A 23,363-nucleotide genomic window follows, 5' to 3' on the forward strand; every position below is an offset into this window, starting at 1 on the left:
TCTAATTCTAGATCCTTTTATGATTTTTGATACAGAAAAATTAAAATGGATCACTAAGAACCATACTGCAGTCAAGAATCAAAGTTTTAAATGGTAAAACTGGTGTTTTGATGTGCTTAAGTCCAATTTGCGAGGAGCATCATTGAAATATTTTGTAATTTCCCAATCCAACCGTCTTTTGTTTTGAGTTAGGTTGGATATTGGTGCTGACAGTTTTGTGTGCAAGCCCATTCCTACTTGGAGTTAAATTACTCATTTCCAGTGCTTCACGTAGGACTTTTTGATTAGACAATTAAATGAGACTTGAAGGCCGTTAATCCAGGGTCGATTTGGCATACAGTATGCTCGTTTTTAATGTCCTATGCCATCCAACTTGTATTTAAATATTCCAGAAAAAAATGTTGTGTTCTACTTTCCTCACTTCAACAAAAGCCATTTCTGTATATTTACACTATATAAGTCATGTTAGCATTAAGCTTTCACTCTATAGATGTCCACTTGATAAAAATGAAAATGAGTCTTGAATTGTCCAGGGAGAAGTGCAAGTTAGTGTTTTTTTTTTGAACTGGCGTTTTGAGATGACAAACTGAGCGACAATTAGAATTTGAAATATACGGACTGAGTTGCATTTAAAATGCTCAAAAAGGAGGGAAGGAATGCTACTTTGAAGTTGAGGTTAGGGGCCATATGTTAAAATGGGCCGATTCATTTTCATCTGCTTGAGCTATGATTCAAATCTCTTTCTGTGATGTCTATGCAATAAGTGTGTCAGAGTCCCAATCCATGTAACATTTGCCCAGCTTTGTTTGATTTTGGAATTCTCAATCCAGATAGTGTAAATCTGTCATAACACTGGCATGATTGGTTCATCTTGATCTCGTTTGCCAAATTCACCCTTAGGGAAATTTTCTTTCTAGTGCTTACTTATATTTTGCGTAACTAATCTTAGTGCTAATTTATACCACTTTATGGGCATGATTTTGCGAAAGACATATATCTATTATGGATTGGAATGAAAATAGTTACCTTTCACATGGAACAATAATAAAGCATTCCAAGGCAGTGCATTGTTTGTTGCCTGATGGTATGTGCTGCAGCTGTAACGTGAATTCTAATTCTCAAAGCAATAGTTACACAATGCTGACCTTTCAGAAATAATGGATAATTGTAGAACTTGTGTAAAAAGGAACTTCAAGACATTGATATTCGTGAAAAATGTACTGGAGAGCTTCATGAAACTTGAAGTATATAAATTGCCTGGACCTGATGATCTTCATTGCAGAGTACTGAAAGAGATGGTTGAGATATGGACCAAGGATCAGTGCTTGTGCCCCAGCTATTCACAGTCTATATTATAATTAGGATGTGGGATATAAATGTAATACTTCCAAGTTTGCTGGTAACACAAAATTTGGTGGAGGTGTGAGTTGTGAGGAGCGTGCAAAGTTTGCTCTTATTCACTCAGAATGGCATTAACTTTGTTGAGTAAAGAGGTTATATTGAAGTTGTAGAAGACACTCATTCAGCCTCAGTTGGAGTGTTGCTTTCAGTTCTGAGTGTAACACTTTAGGATGGGGTGTGAAGGCCTTAGAATGCAAAAAAGATTGATGGGAATGGATTCGCGGATGAAGTTATGAAGGGAGGTTGGAGGGGTTGGAAGTATATTTCTTGCAAAATAGACGAAGAGAAAATTTGATTAAGATATTCAAGATCATGAGGAATCTGGACAGAGTAGAAGGGGAGAAACATTTTTGATTTATAGTTATAATATTTACAGTAATATCAACCTAAAAGTAATTTATACTGCATTTGCATAGCCTTGTGAATATTATTGATATTAGATGGAATATTGGAAGTAATTCAACTTGTAACTGTTCTTTACTTGAGTTATGTTTATTTGACTTGAAATTGTGGGGAAATTTTGTCTTGTTAAAATTGTTTCATTTGCATTGTGGCGTAACTTTTTTCAAGCAAAAGCAGAATGAACAGAAATAGATTATTTCAAACATTTAACTCAGTTTATCTTGGATGTTGTGTTGCATCTTTCTAATAGGTTATTTTCTTTATCCATGGAACCTGCATTAATTATTATGTACATATCTTCCTTTAAATCCCTCTATTTATCCTAAAAATTCTGTTTGATCACATTTTGTTTGAGAAGGTTAGATTTTTCTTTGTTTCATGGTAAATGACTGGCAACCACTTGTACAGCTTATTGTGACTCCAGAAGGTTACAATAATGCTATCACTCACTATTAATTTCCTTTTCTACTTCCCCCAAATCTTTAATCAAAAAGACCAATTGCTGGCAGCAAGCTGAAGTCAAATAATTTGAAAGGTCTTGCAGACACAGATCAAGATCTGTGAATTTCCTATAAAAAGTCAAAGAAACTCAATTGCAATTTTATTGTACCATTTGATAGATTTCCTGCCATCTTTGTAGCAGCTAAGCTGTTTGTCACTGTAATCCACTCCTCCCACAGCTACATCACACTCATTAATGCATGGTGGCTTTCCTGACACTTCTGCACTATTTCCCTTTTCTATCCAATTTGTCGTAGTCAGCATTTAATGGTTTTGCAAAATTGTATTTTATTCTGTTGCTTTTCAAAGCATATCGCTTAGATGACATATTCCTATTTAATATTTTATTACAATTGTACCCTGAGCATTGAGTTCATATTTAATGTCAGGCAGTTTTAAAATCTTTTAAAAAATTAAAATTGTGCAAGCAGGAAGAACCCTGCATAAATGTGACTGAATTTGAAAACATAATATTTTAATATCAAATTTAAGTATTGTGCTACAGGATCACCAGAATGAAGCTGGGGCTTAAAGAGTTAAATTTTGAAGACCTGGAATATTAGAATGGCTTGTATTTGCTTGAATCTGAGATTGAGTATTTTTTAAAATGAAACTACTTGATAAAATAGATACAAGTTAACTATTTCTTGTGGTTGACGACCCAAAACAAGGAATTATAGCCTTAAAATTAGAACAATGCCATTGAGAATGAAATCAAAGTTCTTTATGCAAATGTACATCAGCATTACTGTCAACGTGGGCAGGGTATTGTTTTGGTCAAATACGTTGCTTTGTATAGTTGCCAACTATTTAACAAAAAGCTGCATTTCCTCCCAACACTATGCGTGCTCCAAGCATGTGCAGTTCAGACATGTTGCTCTGATGTCATTTGGAGTGCCTGAGTGGGCAGAAGCCAGGACTAAAGACGGCGTTGTTGAAATCATCACAGCCATGTGGTGGCATCCATTTGATAAGCACACAGAAAGAATTGTATGTATTAATTTATACTCATCCAAAACAAATCTGAATCCAAATCCCGACAATGGAGAAGGAGGCCATTCAGTCTATCAAGACTGCACTGACCACAATCACACCCAAGTTCTATCCCCATAACCCCACATATTTACCCTGTTATTCCCCTTGACAGTAAGGGCAATTTAGCATGGCCAATCAACCTAATCTGCACATCTTTGGACTGTGGGAGGAAACTGGAGCACCTGGACAAAACCCAGGCATTCACAGGGAGAATGTGCAAACTCTACACAGACAGTTACCTGAGCCAAAATTGAACTCGGGTCCTTGGTGCTGTGAGGGAGGCGGTGCTGTGAGGGAGGCAGCGCTGCTTACCGCTGTGCCGTCCCCTATTTAAGGGGGTTAATCCTAAGCATGAGTGATAGGAAGGTAGAGGAGGGATCCTCATGGAGTGTCACATGTTCAGGGAATGCATCAGCATTATCATCCAAAACATAGGATATCCATGGGTGTCATCCAAAACATTGCACCAGTTTCCTCATGTTCAGCAACGGCGCCACATATCACCTGACCACCATCTCTCAACTGCAGAACTGTCCCAAAATCATCAGATTGTTTTAATGATGTTGAATAATGAGCAGAAATTTCTTAACAATATATTGGTATCACCAAAGCCATTGTCTTCAGTCCCACAATAAACACTTCCTAATTTACTGACTGCAACGCTTTTTAAAAATTTGTTCATCGGTTATGGTCATCACTGGCTGGGCCAGCATTTATTGCCCAACCCTGAGGGCACTTAAGAATCGAACATTTTGTTGTGGATCTGGAGTCACATGTAGAGCAGACCAGACAAGGATAACAGATTGCCTTTCCCCAGAGAACATTAGAGAACCAGATGGATTTTAATCTTCAATTCCAGATCTTTAGTAAATTCAAATTTTATCCCACAGGTCCCCTGAGCATTATCCTAGGTCTTTGGATTACTAGTTCAGTGACAGTAACTCTATGCCTCTTCCTGACAACTGTCAGAGGCTGAAACTTTGGTGTCATAATTAACCCTGAGAGTTTACTAACACATTTTTTGAACCATTACTGAGAATGCCTAATTCCACGTCCACAGCTTTTCCTGACTCAGCCCAAATTTTAAGCTCATCACTGCTGTACCCTTGTTTCTCTATCCAAAGTGCTCCAAAGTAGTCCTAGCCAGCCTTGGACACCATTAACCATAAACTTGAAGTCGTCAAAAGCTCTGCTGTCATCTCCTAACTTTCACTAAGTTCAGTTCAACACCCTTGTACTTTCTACCTATGTTGACTTCTGATTAAGCAATGCCTTGATTTGTCTCTAATCTCCTCCAGCCCTGGAACCCACAAAGATGTCTGTATAGTGTGCAAGAAACAATACTTTCCACGATGATAATACATGTGACAATAATAAATCAAATCAAAGTTGCCTTCTATCCTCCAGTTCTGGCCTCTTGCGTATTCCCAAGCATTCCACCATTATGCCTTGTCATCAGCTATCTGGGACCTACACTGGAATTTGCTCCCTAAATCTTTCTGCCTCTCTACTGAGCTTTTCTCCTTTTACTATGCAGCTTTAAAACCTACCTCTTTCATCAAGTTTAGGTTATCTGACTTGTTATTTCCTTTAAGTGGTTCTGTCATGTTTCGTTTTGTAATGCTTGTGTGAAGCACTTTGGGACATTTTATCACATTAAAAACATCATAGAAATGCTATAAAGAGAACTGCCCTGTTTATGAACCTTAGGAAGGCAGTAATTATGACTATACGTGGTTGGGAGACTGAGGTAGGAGGCTGTGTTGGGAATTGACAGGGAAATGGTGGGTCAGATTTTTCTGTCAAAATAGTGGTGAGGTTAATGGTGTTTTCCATTACTTACGTGGAAATAGTATGCCATTAGATGCCCTCTGATTGCAAAATCTGGCCCAGTTGTTTCATATTTGGTGATAAGGTCATGGCACAGGAGAAGATGGGAGAAAATGTCAGAAACTTGGTGTTCTGCTTCCCCAGTGTAAAGCCCTGCTTGTCAGTGCCTCCCTTCTTAGATTTCATGACAGCGCCAGGGTTGGACCTGAGAAAACTGAGTACTTCAAGTTTGGAGGGAACGTGAGCAGGAACAAAATTGAGCTAACAGATGTCATGCTGGCCATTTCAAATCAAAAGATAGAGGGGGTAGAAGGCCAGAAGTGTATGGGCTGAGATGAAGTGTGATATCTGAGCCAGTTGGTTTGGAAGGGGAGGGGTGGGGTTCCTTCTGGCCAAAAAAGTGGGTATAGAAGCAAATGTGATATATGAAGAGTAGGTTAAAAGAGCACCTGGCAGTTTGTGGTGGTAAGTATGATTCTTGGGAAAACAATGAGGGCATGGGTTCAAGGAACTTTGAACATGGGAATATTAGTGATAAGGGGTGGAATTTAAGATAAAATCTGTATGGAATAACTCAAAACCAAAATCAGTTGCAGAGATAAGATATTTGGCTGAGTTTTGGTCGATACATGATCAAACACTAGATGGAAGACAAAGTAATGAAGGTTGTAAGGTAAAAGACAAATGGCAATCCTGTCTGAGGGAAGAGCAGATAGCCTTCAAGTTGGACATTCTTGGAAAGAGGGAATGATAGTGAATGAAGTATGTAAACAGAAGTGAATACTGAATCTATAATTAAAACCAAAAATGATAGAAAATATGCAGCAATGAACTTCAGTCGAGAGAGAAATAGGGAAGGTTTCAGTTCAATGATCTTTCATTGGAACAGGATGATTTTTTTTGTGGCAGTGGTGGGGTGGGTAAGGGAAAAGAAGGGGGAAAGGTCTGTCAAAGTAGGTAGAACAAAGATCAGCTTGACAGAGTACTGCTTCTATAAAGAGGTATAACCCGGGGAATTCTGTGCAGAGAGGAGGCGTTAATTAGATGAGTAGGTAAGTGGTTGATGAGTTCTAAGATTTTTTCTCTCTAAATTGGAGCAGTACTTAAAACAAGGACTAGGAAACTGAGTAATTTATAAATGAGTTATTTGCAAATAATTGTTGGAAAAATACTTTATTTGAATTAATAAAATAAAACCAGTTATCGTGGACCATGTTAAAACAAATAAGATATGACAGAACAGGTTTTTATGGCTGGAATATGGGAATTAGTAAAAGACAAGCCTATCCCAGCAAACATACCTGCAGGTGGTGTCTCCATCGCGAATTTCTCTACCTGAGTCATTGAACTAGAGTTGGAGAGACTTTGATACCCAAGGGTGGAAAAGGAATTTCTGTATGGGTTATAGCATGAAATAGTAATACCTGGTGGAGAATACAGATTCAAGAAAGATAGCATGTCGTTGTAGGGGGCCAGGTAGTGGGGACATAGGAAGGGAAAAGGAGGTCCCACAGATACTGGACATGTCTAATAGGTTCAATGTGCTTACTAACTGTGAGGACAAGGAGGAAGAGTGCTACAGTCTGAATGTAATTCAAGGCATCATGGCTTGGCGACTGCAAAATGTGTGAGGGAGTGGGGAGAACTGAATAAAATATTGGAGAAATAGCGGTCTCTATAATTAGGGGGATAAATCGTTTGCTTTTTGGGAATAATGAGAATCCTAATGGGTGTGTTGTTTACTCAGTGCTAGGTTAGAAAGATATTTCAATGGCTAAAGAGGAACTTGAAAAAGGAAGGGGGGAGGTAAATCCAGTTGTTGTGGTCCATATTGAAACAAACACCATGGGTCGGAACAGGGAGGATGTCTTACCGAAAGAGCATCAGAAATTAGGCTCTAAGTAAAAAGGACCTGGGAGTAACAATCAAATAACCACAGGAAGCGGCTTTTTGCCCTATTGTATGTGTGCTTATTCTCTGCAAAAACGATCATAATTCTATCTCCTTCACTATAGCATTGGAAAGAGATAGGATCAGGCAGGCTAGGAAGGTGTTTATCTGGAGTAAGGGGAAATATGAAGACATCGGGCAGAAAATTGGATGAGTAAACTGGAAGGTGGTGTTCTTGGGGAAAAGTACTGAAGGAAGGTGGCGGATTTTCAAGGAATGTTTGTCTGGAGCTCTGCACGACAACGTGCCGATGAGGCAGGTTTTGGTAGGTCGTGGGAACCGTGGTGCACGAATGTTGTGATGATCCTAGTCAGGAAGAAAAGAAAGGCGTACAAAAGGTTCAGAGAGCGAGGAGAGGTTAAGGATCTAGAGGAGTATATAGTTTGCAGAAAGGAGCTTAAAAAGGAAATTAGGAGAGCCAGAAGGGGTCATGAGAAGGCCTTGGGTAAGATTAAGGAGAATCCCAAGGCGTTCTACAAATATGTGAAGAATAAAAGGATGAGAAGTGAAGGGATTGGACCTATAAAAGGTGAAGGGGGAAAAGTCTGTGTGGAACTGGAAGAGGTGCTTAATGAGTACTTTGCCTCAGTATTGACGGTAGAAAATGATCTGGGAGGTTGTACTGCAGGTTTGCGGCAGACTGAAAAGATTGAGTATGTGGACGTTAAGGAAGAGGATGTGTTGGAAGGTGAGAGGGCATGGGATCCAAGGGGCTTTGGCCTTGTGGATCCAGAACTGGCCTGCAGAAGACAGAGTGTGGTTGTGGATGGGTCTTTTTCTGCATGGAGGCCGGTCACCAGTGGAGTGCCCCAGGGATGTGTTCTAGGACCCTTGCTGTTTGTCACTTTCATAAATGACCTGGATGAGGAAGTGGGTTAGTAAGTTTGCCGATGTCACAAAGGTTGGTGGTGTTGTGGAAAGTCTGGAGGGATGTCAGAAGTTGCAGTGTGACATAGATAAGATGCAAGACTGGGCGGAGAAGTGGCAGATGGACTTCAACGCGGATAAATGTGTAGTGGTCCATTTTGGCAGGTCCAGTGGGATGAAGGAGTACAAAATCAAGGGTGGGACTCTTAGCAGTGTTGAGGAGCAGAAGGACCTTGGGGTCCGGGTCCATAGGACTCTTAAATTGGTCTCGCAGGTGGAGGATGTGGTCAAGAAGGCCTATGGTGTACTAGCCTTCATTAATCAAGGGATTGAGTTTAAGAGTCAGGAGATAATGCTGCAACTTTATAAGGCCCTTGTCAGACCCCACTTGGAGTACTGTGCGCAGTTCTGGTTGTCTCACTTCAAGAAGGATGTGGAAGCTGTTGAGAGGATGGAGAGGAGATTTACAAGGATGTTGCCTGGATTGGGAGGCATGCCTTATGAAGATAGGTTGAGGGAGCTAGGTCTCTTCTCCCTGGAGAGACGAAGATTGAGAGGCGACCTGATAGAGGTTAATAAGATGTTGAGAGGTATAGATAGGGTGGATTCTTGGAGGCTATTTCCCAGGGCTGAAATGGTTGCTACAAGAGGACACAGGTTTAAGGTGCTGGGGAGCAGGTACAGAGGAGATGTCAGAAGTAAGTTTTTCACTCAGAGGGTGGTGAGTGAGTGGAATCGACTGCCGTCGGTGGTGGTAGAGGCAAACTCGCTGGGGTCTTTTAAGAGATTTCTGGATGAGTACATGGGATTTAATGGGATTGAGAGTTATAGATAGTTCTATGGCCTGGTAGGTATGGATATATGATCGGCACAACTTGTGGGCCGAAGGGCCTGTTTGTGCTGTGGTGTTCTATGTTAAAAAACAACTCATCTAGTCCTATCCCCCTGACTTTTCCCTGTAGCATTGCTCATGTTTTCTTCAGTGATAATTATACAATTCTTTTTTGAAGTATTTGATTCAATAAGCCTTGACTGATTACGTCTCCACCACACACACTCATGCAGTGCATTCCAGACCCTAACCACTCAGCTTAAAAAACTTGTACATCGTGTTGCTGATCACTTTAAATACATGTCTTCTGGTTTTGAATCCTTCTGAAAAGAGAACAGTTTCTCCTTTTCTACTCTGTCTAGACCTTCATGATTTTGAATGCTTCTATCAAATCTCTTCGTCTTCTCTATCAGAAATAGTCATAACTTCTCCTGTCTATCCATATATCTGCAAGTTTCTTATCGTTGGAATCATTCTCGTGAATCTTTGCTTGATTTTCTCTAATTTGTTCCCATCCTTCTAAAAGTATGGTGTCCAGAATTGGACAGATTCCAATTGAAGTCAAATCAATGTTTTATACAATTTTATCATAGTTTACTTTTGTACTTTTTGCCTCTATTTATAAAGTCTATGACCCCATGTGCTTAATTAATTACTTTCTCAACCAGCTGTGCCACTTTCAATCATTTGTACACATACCACTCCCCCTTTTCTTTGTTTCTGTATCCCTTTTAAAATTACACCCTTTGTTATTGCCTTTCCTTGTTCTTCTTACCACAATGAATTACTTTACACTTCTCTCGATTAAATTTAATCTGACTTGGATGAGGGGACTTGAGGCACAGTAGCAGGTGATTTGCAGGTGACACAAATGTGGCAAAGTATTTTGTGAAGAAGACATAGAGGCTGCAGACAGATGTAGTTAACGAAGAGAGTGGGCAAGAATCTGGTAGAAGGAAACTGTGGGAAAATGTGACGTTCAAGGCAGGAAAAATAAAGTGGAGCACTACTTGATTGGAGGGCAACAGCAGAATTTTTAGAGATGCAGAGGGATCTAGGTGTTCTAGTGCATGAGTCACAAGAAGTTATTATGCAGGTATAACAAATATTCAAAAGGCGAATGGAATGCTATCCTTTATTATGAGAGGAATTGAACATAAAAGAAATGATGTTATGCCTAAGTTACAGTGGATGTTGGTGCGACCACGTCACAATTTTCATCTCCTTATTTAAGGAAGGATATAAATGCATTGGAAATGATTCAGGGGAGGTTTGCTAAATTGATATAAGGAATGAGTGGGATGTCTTATGGTAAGTTGGATAGATGGGGCTTGTTTCTTACTGGAGTTTAGAAGAGTAAGGGTGACTTGATTGTGGTATGTAAGATTCTGAACCATCTCTTGACGAGGTGGATGTGGAAAGGATATTTCCTCTTGTGGGTGAATCCAGAACTAGGAGCACTTTTAAAATTGGGGTTGACTTTTAGGACAGAGGTGAGGAGCATGTTTTTTCCGATGACTGTGCGATTTTGAAACACTCTGTCTTAGATGGCACCAGAAGCAGACTCACTGAATGTTTTTAAGGTGGAGGTAGAAATGTGGAATTTGAAATGCAGACAGATCAGGCATAATCTTCTTGAATGGCAGAGCCAACTTGGGAGACCAAATGGCCTACTTCTGCTCCTATGATGGTATATGTGGAGGTGGAGTCATTAAATATTTTTAAGGCAGAGGTAGATAAGTTTTTCATTATTGGGGCAGGTGGGAATGTGGAGATTGAAACACAACAGAGCAGCATTATTCTTATTGAATGGCTGAGCAGGCTCAAGAAACCAAATGGCCTACTTCTCCTATTTCTATGTTTCTATGTATCGTGCAGCTGGCGAGGAACTTGGAAGGAGAAAATCCAGTTGTCATAGTCCATGTGGTAAGCAACGACATGGTGGAATATCATGCCTAGTTCGATCTAAGAGAACTTTAGGAGTTAGATCTGACCAAGGTGCAGAACATCAAAGGTAATCATCTCTGACTTGTCACCTGAGCTGCATGCCAACTGGCATAGCATCCAGAGACTAGAGAATGAAATGCATAACTGAAAGTTTGGTTTGAGATGAAGGGTTTTGATTCGTGGAACATTTGGCATTAGCATTCAGGGAAGACTGATTTATTAATTGAAGGGCATTTTAGAAATCCAAAGGGAGAGGTCAGGGCATTGGAACCATGTAACAATGTGGGTAGAAGCCAGCAGATTGCATCAGTATGTCAGGTAATTACAGGGAATAGAAGTAAATAAAGATGAAATTAAAGGGACTATAGGATAAATGAACTCGTGGGGGTGGCATGGTGGTTAACATTGCTGCCTCATAGTGCTAGGACCCGAGTTTGATTCCCAGCTTGGGTGACTGTGTAAGGTTTGCACATTCTCTCTGTGTCTGCATGGGTTTCGTCCAGGTGCTCTGGTTTCCCCTCCACAGTCCAAAAAATGAATGTATAGATTAGGTTGATTGGCCATGCTAAATTGGCCCTTAATATTAGGGGGGGTGTCAGGAAGATTAGTAGGGTATATGTAGGGTTAGGGGATGGGGCCTGGGTGGAATTGTTGTTGGTGTAGGCTTGTTGGGCTGAATGGTGGCCTCCTAAACTAGATTTAAAAACCTAGAGGTAAATGATTTAGATGTAATTGCCATTACGGACACATGGTTACAAGGTGATCAAGGTTGGGAAAAAAATATAAAAAAAAGTACACCATTTCCGAAAGTCATATTACCAAAGGAGGTAAGTTGCCCTAACAGTAAAGAAATGATATAAAGGCATTAGTGAGAAAGGACCTAGCTTCAGAAGATCGTGAAGTGGAATCAATGAGTGGAAATTAGAAGAAGTAACACTCTCAAAGCACTGGTCAGATTAGTTTAAAGGGCTCTTACCAGTAGTTTCACTGTTGGACAGAGCATTAAACAAATTATTGGAGGTTGTAACAAAGACAATTTAATAATTGTTGGGGGGACTTTAATCTGCATATATAGATTGGGAAGCCAAATTGGCAGAAGTGGTCTAAAAGATGAGTTTGTTGAATGCTTTTGTGAGTTTCTTGGAACAATATGTTGTGAAAGCTGTCCTAAATCTAGCATTGTGAGATAAAGTAATGTCATGGTAAAATATCTACTCTGAAATGGTGATCATAGCACAGTTCAATTCCATGTTGTGTTTAAAAGATGGTACTTTTCAATCTCTCTCAATCTGAAACAATTATGTTGGTATGAGAGGAGAGCTAGCTAAGGCTAATTGGATAAATAGATCAAACGATATGGGGGGAGGGGGTAAATCAATAGTGGAAAACATACAAAAGAAGAATTCAGAATGTTTAACTGAAATACATTCCATTGAGAAGCAAAAGCTCAGCCTGGAAGACCCATATGTAGCGCTCTCAGCAAGTTAAGGATTGTATTAGATTAGAAGAGGTTAACAATGTGGCAAAACCAGTGGAAAGTCTGAGGATTGGTAAACCAACAAAGCTGATTAAAAAATGAAAAATAGAATGAGTAAAATAGCCAAAAGCATAAAACTAAGAGTTTTTTTATAAATAAGTGAAAAAAAGAGTAGCTAAAGTAAACGTTGGGCTCTTAAAAGCAGAGACAGGAGAAATAAGCATGAGTAATTGAACAAATATTTTGTCTTCATAGTGGAAGACAAGTTTCAACAAGATAGCCTAGGGGCTAAAGAACAAGAAAATTAGGAACATCATCAACAGAGAAAATGTATTCAAAAAATTTAAGGATTAAAATGTGACAAATTTCAATGATCTGGTGGCCTTGCATCCCAGGGTTCTAAAAGCAATTGTTGCAGACAAAGATACACTAATTCTGGTTTTCTTGGATTCTATAACAGTCCCATTAGGTTGGAAGTTGGCAAATATGACCACTTTTCAAGAAATGAGGGAGAGATTAAACAGTGAGCCTAAAGTCATACTTCAGGCAAAAGCTGGAATCTATTATTTAAGGAAGTCTTATCAATGCATTAGAAAAACATTATGATTAAAACAAGTGAACGTTTTTTTTCGAACAACTCAATCTGGGTTTTCTAAAGAGAAATTTAGTTTGACAAATTCATAACTAGTTTTTTGAGGATGTAGTTATAATACGAACAATAAAAGGGACCCAGTCAATGTAGTATATCTGGATGTCCAAAAGTCTTGCTGAAAATGTACAGGCTTTGGTGAGAACACATCTGGAGTACTCCGTGCAGTTTGTTTCTCCACCTTTAAGAAAGGATATACTTGCATTGAAGGTGTACAGCAAAGGTTTCTTAAATTGGTCCCTGGGATGAAAGATTGTCCCATGATGAGAAGCTGGACTTTGAGTTTGAGGTGATCTCATTGAAAGATACAAGATTCGAAAGGTGGTTTGCTCTGGTAGATGCTGAGAGATTTTTCCTGACCAGCAGAAACATCTGAAACATGAATGCAGTCTTAGGATGAGGAGCTGGTCATGAGAAATTACCTCAATCAAAGGGTTGTGAATCTATGAAATTCTCTACCCCAAAGGGTTGTTGATGCTCCATTGCTGAAAACATTTGAAGCTGGTATTGACAAACCTTTGTTGTCTTGGGAAACCAAAGAACATGGGAAGCTGGGAAGAAGGTAGAGTTGGAACCCTAGATCAATCATGATCATATTGGCAGAGCACATTCACTGGGCCCTATAGTCTACTCTTTTTGCTTGTGTTCTTGTGCTTCTAATTGGTTTCAAGGTTGCCCCATCATAGCTGACCCTAACCACCATTTCATGGCAAGAGATCACAGAGCAGCTTCGGTAGGCAGCCAATTTACTCCACGCACAAGGTCAATGCCTTGACAAGATCCATGAAGACAATATATAATGGTCATCTCTACTCATGGCATTTCTCCTCAGTTCCCAGAGGATCATGTCAATTTAGTTCTGAGACCAAACTGGGGCTGGGAATAGATATGTTCGGCCAACATCAGCCTGACAAAGGCAATACGAGCAAATGCTTTTGCCTCATGCTTAGTAGGGAGATGCCTGGGTAGTTGCAATTGCTGTAGTCACTCTTATTGTTGTACAGTCACATTCTTTGCATCACATACATCTTGTGGCACTGCCCCCTCCCTCCAGCAGAGAGAAACAGGTTTGTTCAGATGTTTCAGGTGTGCCAGTACACTTTGTTGATGAGTTCAGGTGGTACAGTATTAACACCTGAAGCTTTGCCCATGGCAAGCAAGTGAATAACTTTGCTAAGTTCCTCCTCTATGGGTTTGATCTCCATTCTCGCTATAACAGACGGGCATTCAATGCTTTCTAGAGTTTCCTTGATGACTCTGTTCTCTGTAGAGAAACTCAACATCATATTCCAATTGTTTATTGCAGCTGTTGATAACTTCCATTGCTTTTGCTTCAAGTGCTGATGGATCTGTTGCCTTTTTGATCCCTTCATGCATGCTTCTCATGTTCTTTATGTCGAAATATGCCTGGATATTCTGAAGAGTTGTAACCAATAGTCGTTGGTACACCATCTAGCTGCTTGTTGGATATTACTTTGTGGTTCTTAATGTATTCAGAGTTTCCTTATATGAACTTCTCTTGTAATTAACAAGAGCTGACTGTTTTGCTTCAGTGATAGGTTTAATCATGATGTTAACCTCAAACCAGTCAGCAGATTTCAACTCTCGCTTCCAAAATGTTGTGGAAGTGGCATTATAGCTAGTGTTTCAAAGTATGTTCGAGTTCACTTCTATACTGTGGGAAATTGCTAGAGAGCACCTGTTTAATCAAGTTGGAGAACTGTTGTTTTTTTCATCTGGGGAGGCAGTTATTGTTACGATAACATTGATACGTGGACAGCATTTGAATGAAAAAACTTTTTAGGATTGCACCCTCGTCATAGTGCACACCAAGGAGTGACCTGTATAACAACCAATGCTGTGGCAACAAAGTGTATTGAGAATTCAATTTAAAGATCATATTTCATAGAACCATAGAATCCCTATACTTCAGAAAGAGGCCATTCAGCCCATTGAGTCTGCACCGACCACAATCCCACCCAGGCCCTACGCCATACCCCTACATATTTTACCACTAATCCCTCTAACCTACGCATCTCAGGTCACTAATTTTTTAGCACAGCCAATCGACCTAACCCGCACATCTTTGGACTGTGGGGAAAAAACCGGAGCACCCAGAGGAAATCCATACACTCACGAGAATTTGCAAACTTCACACAGACAGTGACCCAAGCTGGGAATCGAACCTGGCTCCTGGGAGCTGTAAAGCAGCAGTGCTAATCACTGTGCTACATTGCCACCCATACCTGGTGATGACCGGGTCCAGCTGCTGCCAATGCCCTGATCTTTCCAGGACACCTGGTGGCATAGTTTGTTCTGAAATAAGATGTCATTTACATAAATCTTGTGGTAGTAGTAAAGCTCGCGCGGTTTCTGTCTGTTCTCATTTATCTTTCTGAGACAGGAGGGCCATACCTCATGGTCAGCACCCACTCTTGTGTTCAAAATCTCCAGCAGGTAAAGATGTTCTGACTTGGGGATACTGCAGATAGCAGTATCAAGCTTCTAATAACATGGGCCTTTTGGCTGTGTAGTGGAGCACAACATTGAAGCATAGATACCAAATTGGAGGATAGGCAATACTGAAGAGGGTTGCAACAGTCGGACGTTAATAAATTTTCAGAATGAGCAAAGAATTGGCATAGAAAAGAGACAGTTCTGGAAAGGTGCAGGTATCAGTGGAGTTCAGGAACAAAGGAACTTCTGAGTAGAAATGCGGCAATCCCAGACATTGCACCACAGGAAAAAAGAGAAGCGCAAGCTAAGTGCTTGGCTTTATTTCTAGAGTGATAGCATTGAAAAATAGGGTAGTAATGCTGAACCTGTAATGAGGTAAGGTTTGTTTGCCATAGACACAAGATTACCAGAGGCTGTGATTGGTGGTGATTGAGGATTACCATATCTCAGGTGAGGGACAAAATTGAGAAGGCACACCTTCATGAATGTATTGAACCTTGGTTAGACCACATTTAAAGTACTCTGGTTGTCATAAAAAAGAATGTAGAGGCTCTGGAGATGGTGTGGAGAAGTTTTACAAAATGATGCTAGAAATTGGATTGAGGGAAATAGGGATTGAGGGTGATTTAGCAGTTTGGATCAGGAATTGGCTAGCTGATACAAGACAAAGAGTGGTAGTTGATGGGAAATATTCAACCTGGAGTTCAGTTACAAGTGATGTACCTCAAGGATCTGTTTTGGGGCCACTGCTGTTTTATCATTTTTGTAAATGACCTAGATGAGGGTGTAGAAGGATGGGTTAGTAAATTTGCTGACGACACCAAAGTCGGAGGAGTTGTATACAGTGAGGAGGGATGTTACAGTTTGCAGAAAGACATAGATAAGCTGCAGAGCTGGGCCGAGAGGTGGCAAATGGAGTTTAATGTGGAAAAGTGTGAGGTGATTCACTTTGGTAAGAGTAACAGGAGTACAGAATATAGGGCTAACGGAAGGACTCTTAGTAGTGTTGACGAGCAGAGAAATCTCAGGGTACATGTGCATAGCTCCCTGAAAGTTGGCACCCAGGTTGTTAAGAAGGCATACAGTGTGTTAGCTTTTATTGGTAGAGGGATTGAATTTCGGAGCCGTGAGGTCATGTTGCAACTGTACAAAACTCTGGTGCGGCCGCACTTGGAGTATTGCGTACACTTCTGGTCGCTGCATTCTAAGAAAGATTTGGAGGCATTGGAAAGGGTGCAGAGGAGGTTTACCAGGATGTTGCCTGGTATAGTGGGAAGGTCATATGAGGAAAGGCTGAGGGACTTGAGGTTATTTTCATTAGAGAGAAGGTTAAGAGGTGACCTAATTGAGGCATACAAGATGATCAGAGGGTTAGATAGGGTGGATAGTGAGAGCTTTTTTCCTCGGATGGTGATGGCTAACACGACGGGACATAGCTCTAAATTAAGGGGTGGTAATTATCGGACAGATGTCAGAGGTAGGTTCTTTACTCAGAGGGTAGTAAGGGCGTGGAATGCCCTGCCTGCAGCAGTTGTGGACTCGCCAACTTCAAGGGTGTTCAAATGGTCAGTGGATAGGCATATGGATAACGTTGGAATAGTTTAGGTTAGAGGGTCATTAGATTGGTTCCACTGGTTGGCGCAACATCGAGGGCTGAAGGGCCTGTACTGCGCTGTTATGTTCTATGTGTGAGTATGCAAATCAGAAAAGGACTGACAAGTTGGCTTTCTTATGAAAAAGGCAGTTGAGTTAGAGATCCTCAATTATGGGTTATTACTAGATGCAAGGTGAATATTTTCAGTTGTGTGGAAGATCGTAACTTTGGCTATCAACGTAGGCAGTCACCAAGAAATCCAATGGGGAATTCAGAAGGGGCATATTCCCCTAGATGTGTTGAGAATATGGAACTTGCTGCCACTGTAATGGGTGAAATGAATTGTGTTGATGCATTTAAGGGGAAGCATACAAGCATGTGGGGGTGAAGAGAGTAATGGTTCTTATTAGATTTAGATGATAAATGTTGGGAGGGGGGCTTGAGTGGAGCATAAATACTGTTGAGGTCAAGTGGCCAGTTTGGTGCTGAATGCCCTATGTCATAGTGTATGCAGGAATGATTAATTGACAAAAAGGTTGGAGTGTATTTGTAGCATTTGACGTGCACCATGGTGTTAGTCTAAAATCTGAGTTCTGGAAATTGTAAGAATCACCTGAAGCAATCAAGTCTTTACTAATGTTTTTGTTTCTTATGCTAATCAGGTGAAGAATATGAATATAACAAAATTGGATCTTTTTTCACTTGGCCACCTGAAGACTCATGGCCAAGTAGATGTCACCCTTGATTTGAGGGACAGCTGATGATGATTCTAATAGCAAAGAAATGTACTACTTTAAATCGGTAGTTTTCTGCATGTCAGAATTGCAGAAATGATTTTCTCCCAGCTACCTAGAAGAAAACTATGTCATCATATTACAAAATAGCACAAAGCAACAGGATTCTGGCCAGTGAACCCCAAAAGAGAATTTGGGTGGGCACCAATCTGATGTTAGGTACACTGTAATTTTTCCCCACCATCTGATCCTCAAGGGTTGTGTAATAATCTGAAAACATGTTTGGAAATATTTTTAAATATATTTTCAATGTGGCATTATTATTTGTATCTTAATACATTTAATTCTGTAATTATTTTGTATACATCTTTGCTGAAATCTAAATTCTGGCATTGAGTATTAAAGATGCATATTTGTGACTTACCACACTGTGGAGCTGCAAACTGGTACACCATAATTGAATGGTATCTAAGTAAGGTATCTATAAAAATAAAGCTTAAACTTCAACTTTCTTAGAGCAATAACTTATTTTACCTAGGAAAAAAAGTTGCTACTGGAGTAAAAAAAAACTAATTAGAACCACTACTTTCTTAAGTTAAATTACCTCTTTGGTTAATTAGTAAACGTTGGGTGTCAATTTATGCTGGGAATAACAGAACACCAGAAATTTCTGATTGTTAGCGGGGCAATATATTTTGCGTGCACTTTCAGAAGGAATTGCTGCTGTGCAAACAGTTATAGATTAGCAATCAGGTGATTGGGAAGATTAATGACTACCCATGTAGCTAGCTAATTTAGGACAATATCTGCTAATTAATTGCAAATTATCTACTTTTACTGTTCAGCCTCAAGGAAAGGGGATGGTGGTGGTGGTGATTGAAGGTGGGGAATGCAAATGAGTTAAGATTTTTGTCCCATGGATTGATTTGGTGGTAACAAGCGTAATTTTGCTGTCCTACATGCACTTGGTTGACGTCATGAGGTTAACACTATGACTTCATTTGAAGCAATTTTTTAAAGCGGCATCTTGGCCTTTTTGCTAAATTGCAAATGAGATCAAGCCTTGGAGGAGGTGCAATGCCTACTCCAATCAGCTTGGATTATGTAGATCAAGCCCAAGACAGGAAGTCTTGTCAGCTTGGATCTGGAATGTCTCATTTGTTGAGACTTTGAATTGGACTTTGATTGGATTGAATTGGATATAGACAAAATAAAAACGAACTCATCATATATATTTTGATTCATTAAAAAGAAACCCAATGTCAGTGCTGAAAATACTCACTACAATGTTGCCATTGTTTATAACAGAGCCTTTACAAATATGGTATTATGTTTGTTCTGAGATATTGAAGAAAGAGTTGCCTGATCCAGTTAATTTTCATGCCTTTTTAAAGTTTTGATTTAATCATATTGCCTTCCTAATTAAAAAAGACAAAGATGAGTTTTCAAGCAAGCTTTTGCCTGATGCTAATAATTTGGTGTATTGAAAGTTTTTGATAAAAGAACTTGTTCAGTCATTATAGTTCATAGAATCTCTACAGTGCAGAAGGAGGCCATTCAGCCTATTGAATTTGCACCGACCACGACTGGTACCTTTGTTGCTAACTGGTAATCAAATTTTTTCTGCAGCTTATTTCCTGACTAATTTTCTGTTTGGTCAAGAATAATATTACATCAAACTGATAACTCCTATCTACTGAACTATCATTACATTTGTTTAATTGTAATTGCATCAGACTGGTATACAGCAATGATTCAAGTGGCCCTTCTGCAATGATTGCATGGACTAAAAATTGCTGTGTACTTGTGCCTTGCATGTTCTGTTCTCTCTAACTTGTGTTATCTCAGGTTAAAAAAAAATACTGTCCTATATGTAAAAATATTTGTACTTTAAATTATGCATATTTAATGTGTTTATTGGGAATTCATAAGTAATTCTGACTGCTTGTGGAGACTATTGGGATTATTCAGCGTTAAGATTATTGTGCTTGTAAGACACATGGCATTTACAGTATATCACTGCAGTTTCAGTCATTGTTGCTACAAATTATTTAAAATGCTTTTTTTGTCATTCTTCCTCAAGTGACAGTAAGTCACTTTAATCTAGTGTAGTACCAAGTTAAAGTCCAACTGGTTTATTTGGTAGCACGAGCTTTCAGTGGTGCTCCTTCATCAGGTGACTGGCTCTGAAAGCTTGTGCTACCAGATAAACCTGTTGGACTTTAACTGGTGTTGTGAGACTACTTACTGTGCCAACCCCAGTCCAACACCAACAACTCCACATCATTCCTCAAGTGAAATTTTTAATATTCAAAATGGATGTTTAACAAAATTTAAAGAAACAGAAAACTTTTTTTGTAGTAACATGATTAGCTGCAAATTGAATTGACTACTTTTTTGCTGCTTTTAATTGTTTTATATATTGTAAGTCATTACTTGAATGCCTCGTTATGTTATGAAAGCCCAGGCTTGGAACGGATTTTTGTACTTAACTCCAAGATAAATTAGGATTGTGCAGCCTGTGCATGTTGTGTGCTTTATTTCCCAAGATGCATCAGCCCTAGACGATTAGTGATTGATTTTTTTGTTTCCGTTATCAACACATTTTTATTTGGCTTTTCTTCAAATAATCTTTAAAGTCAGCAGAACAATTTCCAAATTTTTGTGAAGGTAAAATAACAAATATTTTAAAGAGGCTTTATATGCATTTGAGGGATAATGGAAATATGTGAATTCACTTCTGATCATCTAACTATTCATTATATGTTCAATAAACTTCAGAAATTGCATATCAGGGGAGGTGGATGAAGTAGGGAGAGTGAGGTGATGGATGGAAAGAAAGGATAGAATGGTAAAATGATGGATGGGCATGAAATGGGAGGTAGAGAATTGAGGAATTGTATGAGGAATTAGAAGGGAGAACGTGGAGAGAGCTGGTGTAAGGCTGCTTTCATATTTTTATATAACTCAGTTATAAAGGAAGTGAGTGCAAAACCTACTGTATGCAGAATTATTTGAGTTAATGAGTAAGGTTAATTTTCTAATATATGGTGATCAGTATTGTCTGTTTGGTAGTACAGCCATGTTGGCATCTTCAGACTAGCTGCCTGTAAATTTATGGATGCTTTCGAAAAGCTGGTGATTATAGTGGTGCAAGTTTTATTCAGAAGATATGCAGTAAGATCAATACTAGCATTTAAAGTTTTTAAAAAAAAAAGCACTTCCACAACGCAAAGTCATAATAAAATTATAGTAAAGCTACATAAGAATGAGATCAAGAAATACCTTCATACAGAAGGCTGTGAAAATTTGGAAATTTATCCCCAGAAGTTTTGAATCCTAGCTTAGTTCAGATTTTCAACACTAACTTGTTTTTGTTTGTTAAGGGTATCAGTGACACAGTGGTCAGCACTGCTGCTTCACAGCGCCAAGGACCCGGGTTCAACTCCTGGCTTGGACAATGGTGCGGAGTCTGCACATTCTCCCCTGTTTCCTCTGGGCGCTCTAGTTTCCTCCCACAGTCTGAAAGACATGCTGGTTAGGTGCGTTGGCCATGCTAAATTCTCCCTCGGCATACCTGAAAATGTGCCGGAGTGTGGCGACTAGAAGATTTTTGCTGTAAATTGCAGTGTTAATGTAAGCCTACTTGTAACACTAATAAATAAACTTAAACTATCAAAGACTTGGGACCAAGGTCAGCAAATGGAATTGAAGTACAGATAAATCATGATTCCAGTGAAATGGCAGAAAATCAGGAGGTGCTGAATAGCTGACTACCAGAATCACCAGGTCATATCCCCAGTAGTTTTAGCATTAGTGCTCCCAGCACTTCAAACTGCAATTTTGCATCAGTTGTGCTGATGGCTATTTATATGGGTTAAGAGGAGAGGTCCTCCAAAATTTAACTATATATAAAAATGTGATCCCACAAGCTGTAACCACTCAACTGTATGTTTCTAATGTGAAACTGCAGATGGTAAACATTTCTACAACTAAGGGACCATTCCTCATCCATGAAAAGAAAACATTTATTTGCCATTATATCTTTATCAACACTGTTGCCTGATTTGACCAAGATCAATTGACTTAATTCATTTTTTGTTCTTTATTGCCACTTTGTTTTTCAGGTCACCTACGAAATACACAAGGAGAGTTTAACCAGAATGTTTGAAGAGTACCAAAGACAAGATCAAAGCACCAAGCAAGCTTTGACCATTCCAACTGTCTCTGAGGTTAGCAGCATGCAAGAAGCCAAGGTTCAGAAAGATATTTTTGAGGTCGAGAATGTCCCTCATGAAAATGTTGACAAGCAATTAGAAAAACCAGACAATTTCAAACAAGTTGAAGACAACCAGAAAACCAATACTGTAAACCCGGATATACAGCAGGAACATTTAGAACAGACAGACAAAATTAAGGAAGCAACTGTATCATCTGATGATTCTGAAGTAGAAAAGGTGGCAGCACAAGTTGATCAGACATCAAAAAAACTACCAGACTTTTTGGAAAGTTCTGAAGTGGAGAAATCTGAAGTAACTGAAGAATGCATGGATAATGCAGACTGTTCAGCTAGTTCAATACACACTTTCTCAGAGGAAATTGCTTCTGTTCCTTCACTGTCAGCCAAAGAGAAAATAGTAACCGAAAATACTGCAAACAAACAAGAACATGATGTCGTATCAGAACCTCGTGATCCAAAGATTGGTCTGGTAGAATATTCGCGCAATGGGCAGCTTGAGAACAGTATAAATAGTCAAGAGAACACTGCCACAGAACCTCAAGCCATTTTTCAAGAGCCAGATAGCTCTGCATCCAAAGACAATGCAAGCTGTTCAGAAACAGCTTCAAATCATTCTGCATCCGTTGTACAAGAAGAGGTGATCAAAGTGGGAAAGGAGATGGCAACATTGCCAACAGAACCAACTACTGATCCTTTAAAGCATTTGGATAGTCAAATTGCTGAAACTAGCTCTCAGAGCAGCAATAATCTGAATAAAGATATTGGAACAACCACCACAAAAACTCGGGAGTTGCGAGTCCCATCTGCTAAAGAAATTGCTAGACTGGATGTGTCTAGTGTTGCATCTGATACTGAGAGGTTGGAACTTAGAGCAAGTATAAGTCAAGAATCTACAATTGTACCAAAACCTCCCATTCAGGTAATGAAGTTTATTGGAATAAAATAAGTTAAAAAGGCAGCTGCATTTTTTATTATTTTGGGGTAAACAGAATGGTTACCATGACCTTTTTCTTCTTTTTATTGGGAGTTGGAGGCATGGGCATAAAGAGTAAATCAGTTATAGAGGTTTACAGCATGGAAAAAGGCCATTTGGTCCAACTTATCCTTGCTGCCCATTTTTTACCATTTAAGCTAGTCCCAATTGCCCATATCCTCCATACCAGTCTTACTCATGTAACTGTCCAAATGCTTTTTAAAGGACAAAATGATACCTACCTCTACTACTACCACCTCTGGCAACTCATTCCGGGTACGCTCAACCCTTTGTGTGAAACAATTGCCCCTCTGGATTCTTTTGTATCTCTTCCCTTTTACATTAAATCTTTGCCCTCTAGTTTTAGACCCCCTACCATTGGAAAAAGATGTTGACTATCTATCTTATCTATGCCCCTCGTTATTTTATTGACCTCTAAGATCATTTTTATACTGTAGGAAAAAAGTCCCAGTC

The 23,363-nt window shown here is 39.4% G+C and overlaps 1 protein-coding gene across 1 annotated transcript in view; it reads left to right on the forward strand.

Moving 5' to 3' along the window:
• The window catches only part of lrba (LPS-responsive vesicle trafficking, beach and anchor containing), an 888,619-nt gene that overhangs the window by 164,996 nt on the left and 700,260 nt on the right, over positions 1-23,363 (forward strand). The window contains exon 22 of the mRNA XM_080192970.1: positions 21,804-22,835. Within this exon, the coding sequence (XP_080049096.1) occupies positions 21,804-22,835 (1,032 nt within the window). The remainder of the gene's footprint in view (positions 1-21,803; positions 22,836-23,363) is intronic.

The sequence above is a fragment of the Carcharhinus amblyrhynchos genome, chromosome 1 (genome assembly GCF_965287045.1).
Source record: "Carcharhinus amblyrhynchos chromosome 1, sCarAmb.v2.hapA, whole genome shotgun sequence".
NCBI lineage: Eukaryota > Metazoa > Chordata > Chondrichthyes > Carcharhiniformes > Carcharhinidae > Carcharhinus > Carcharhinus amblyrhynchos.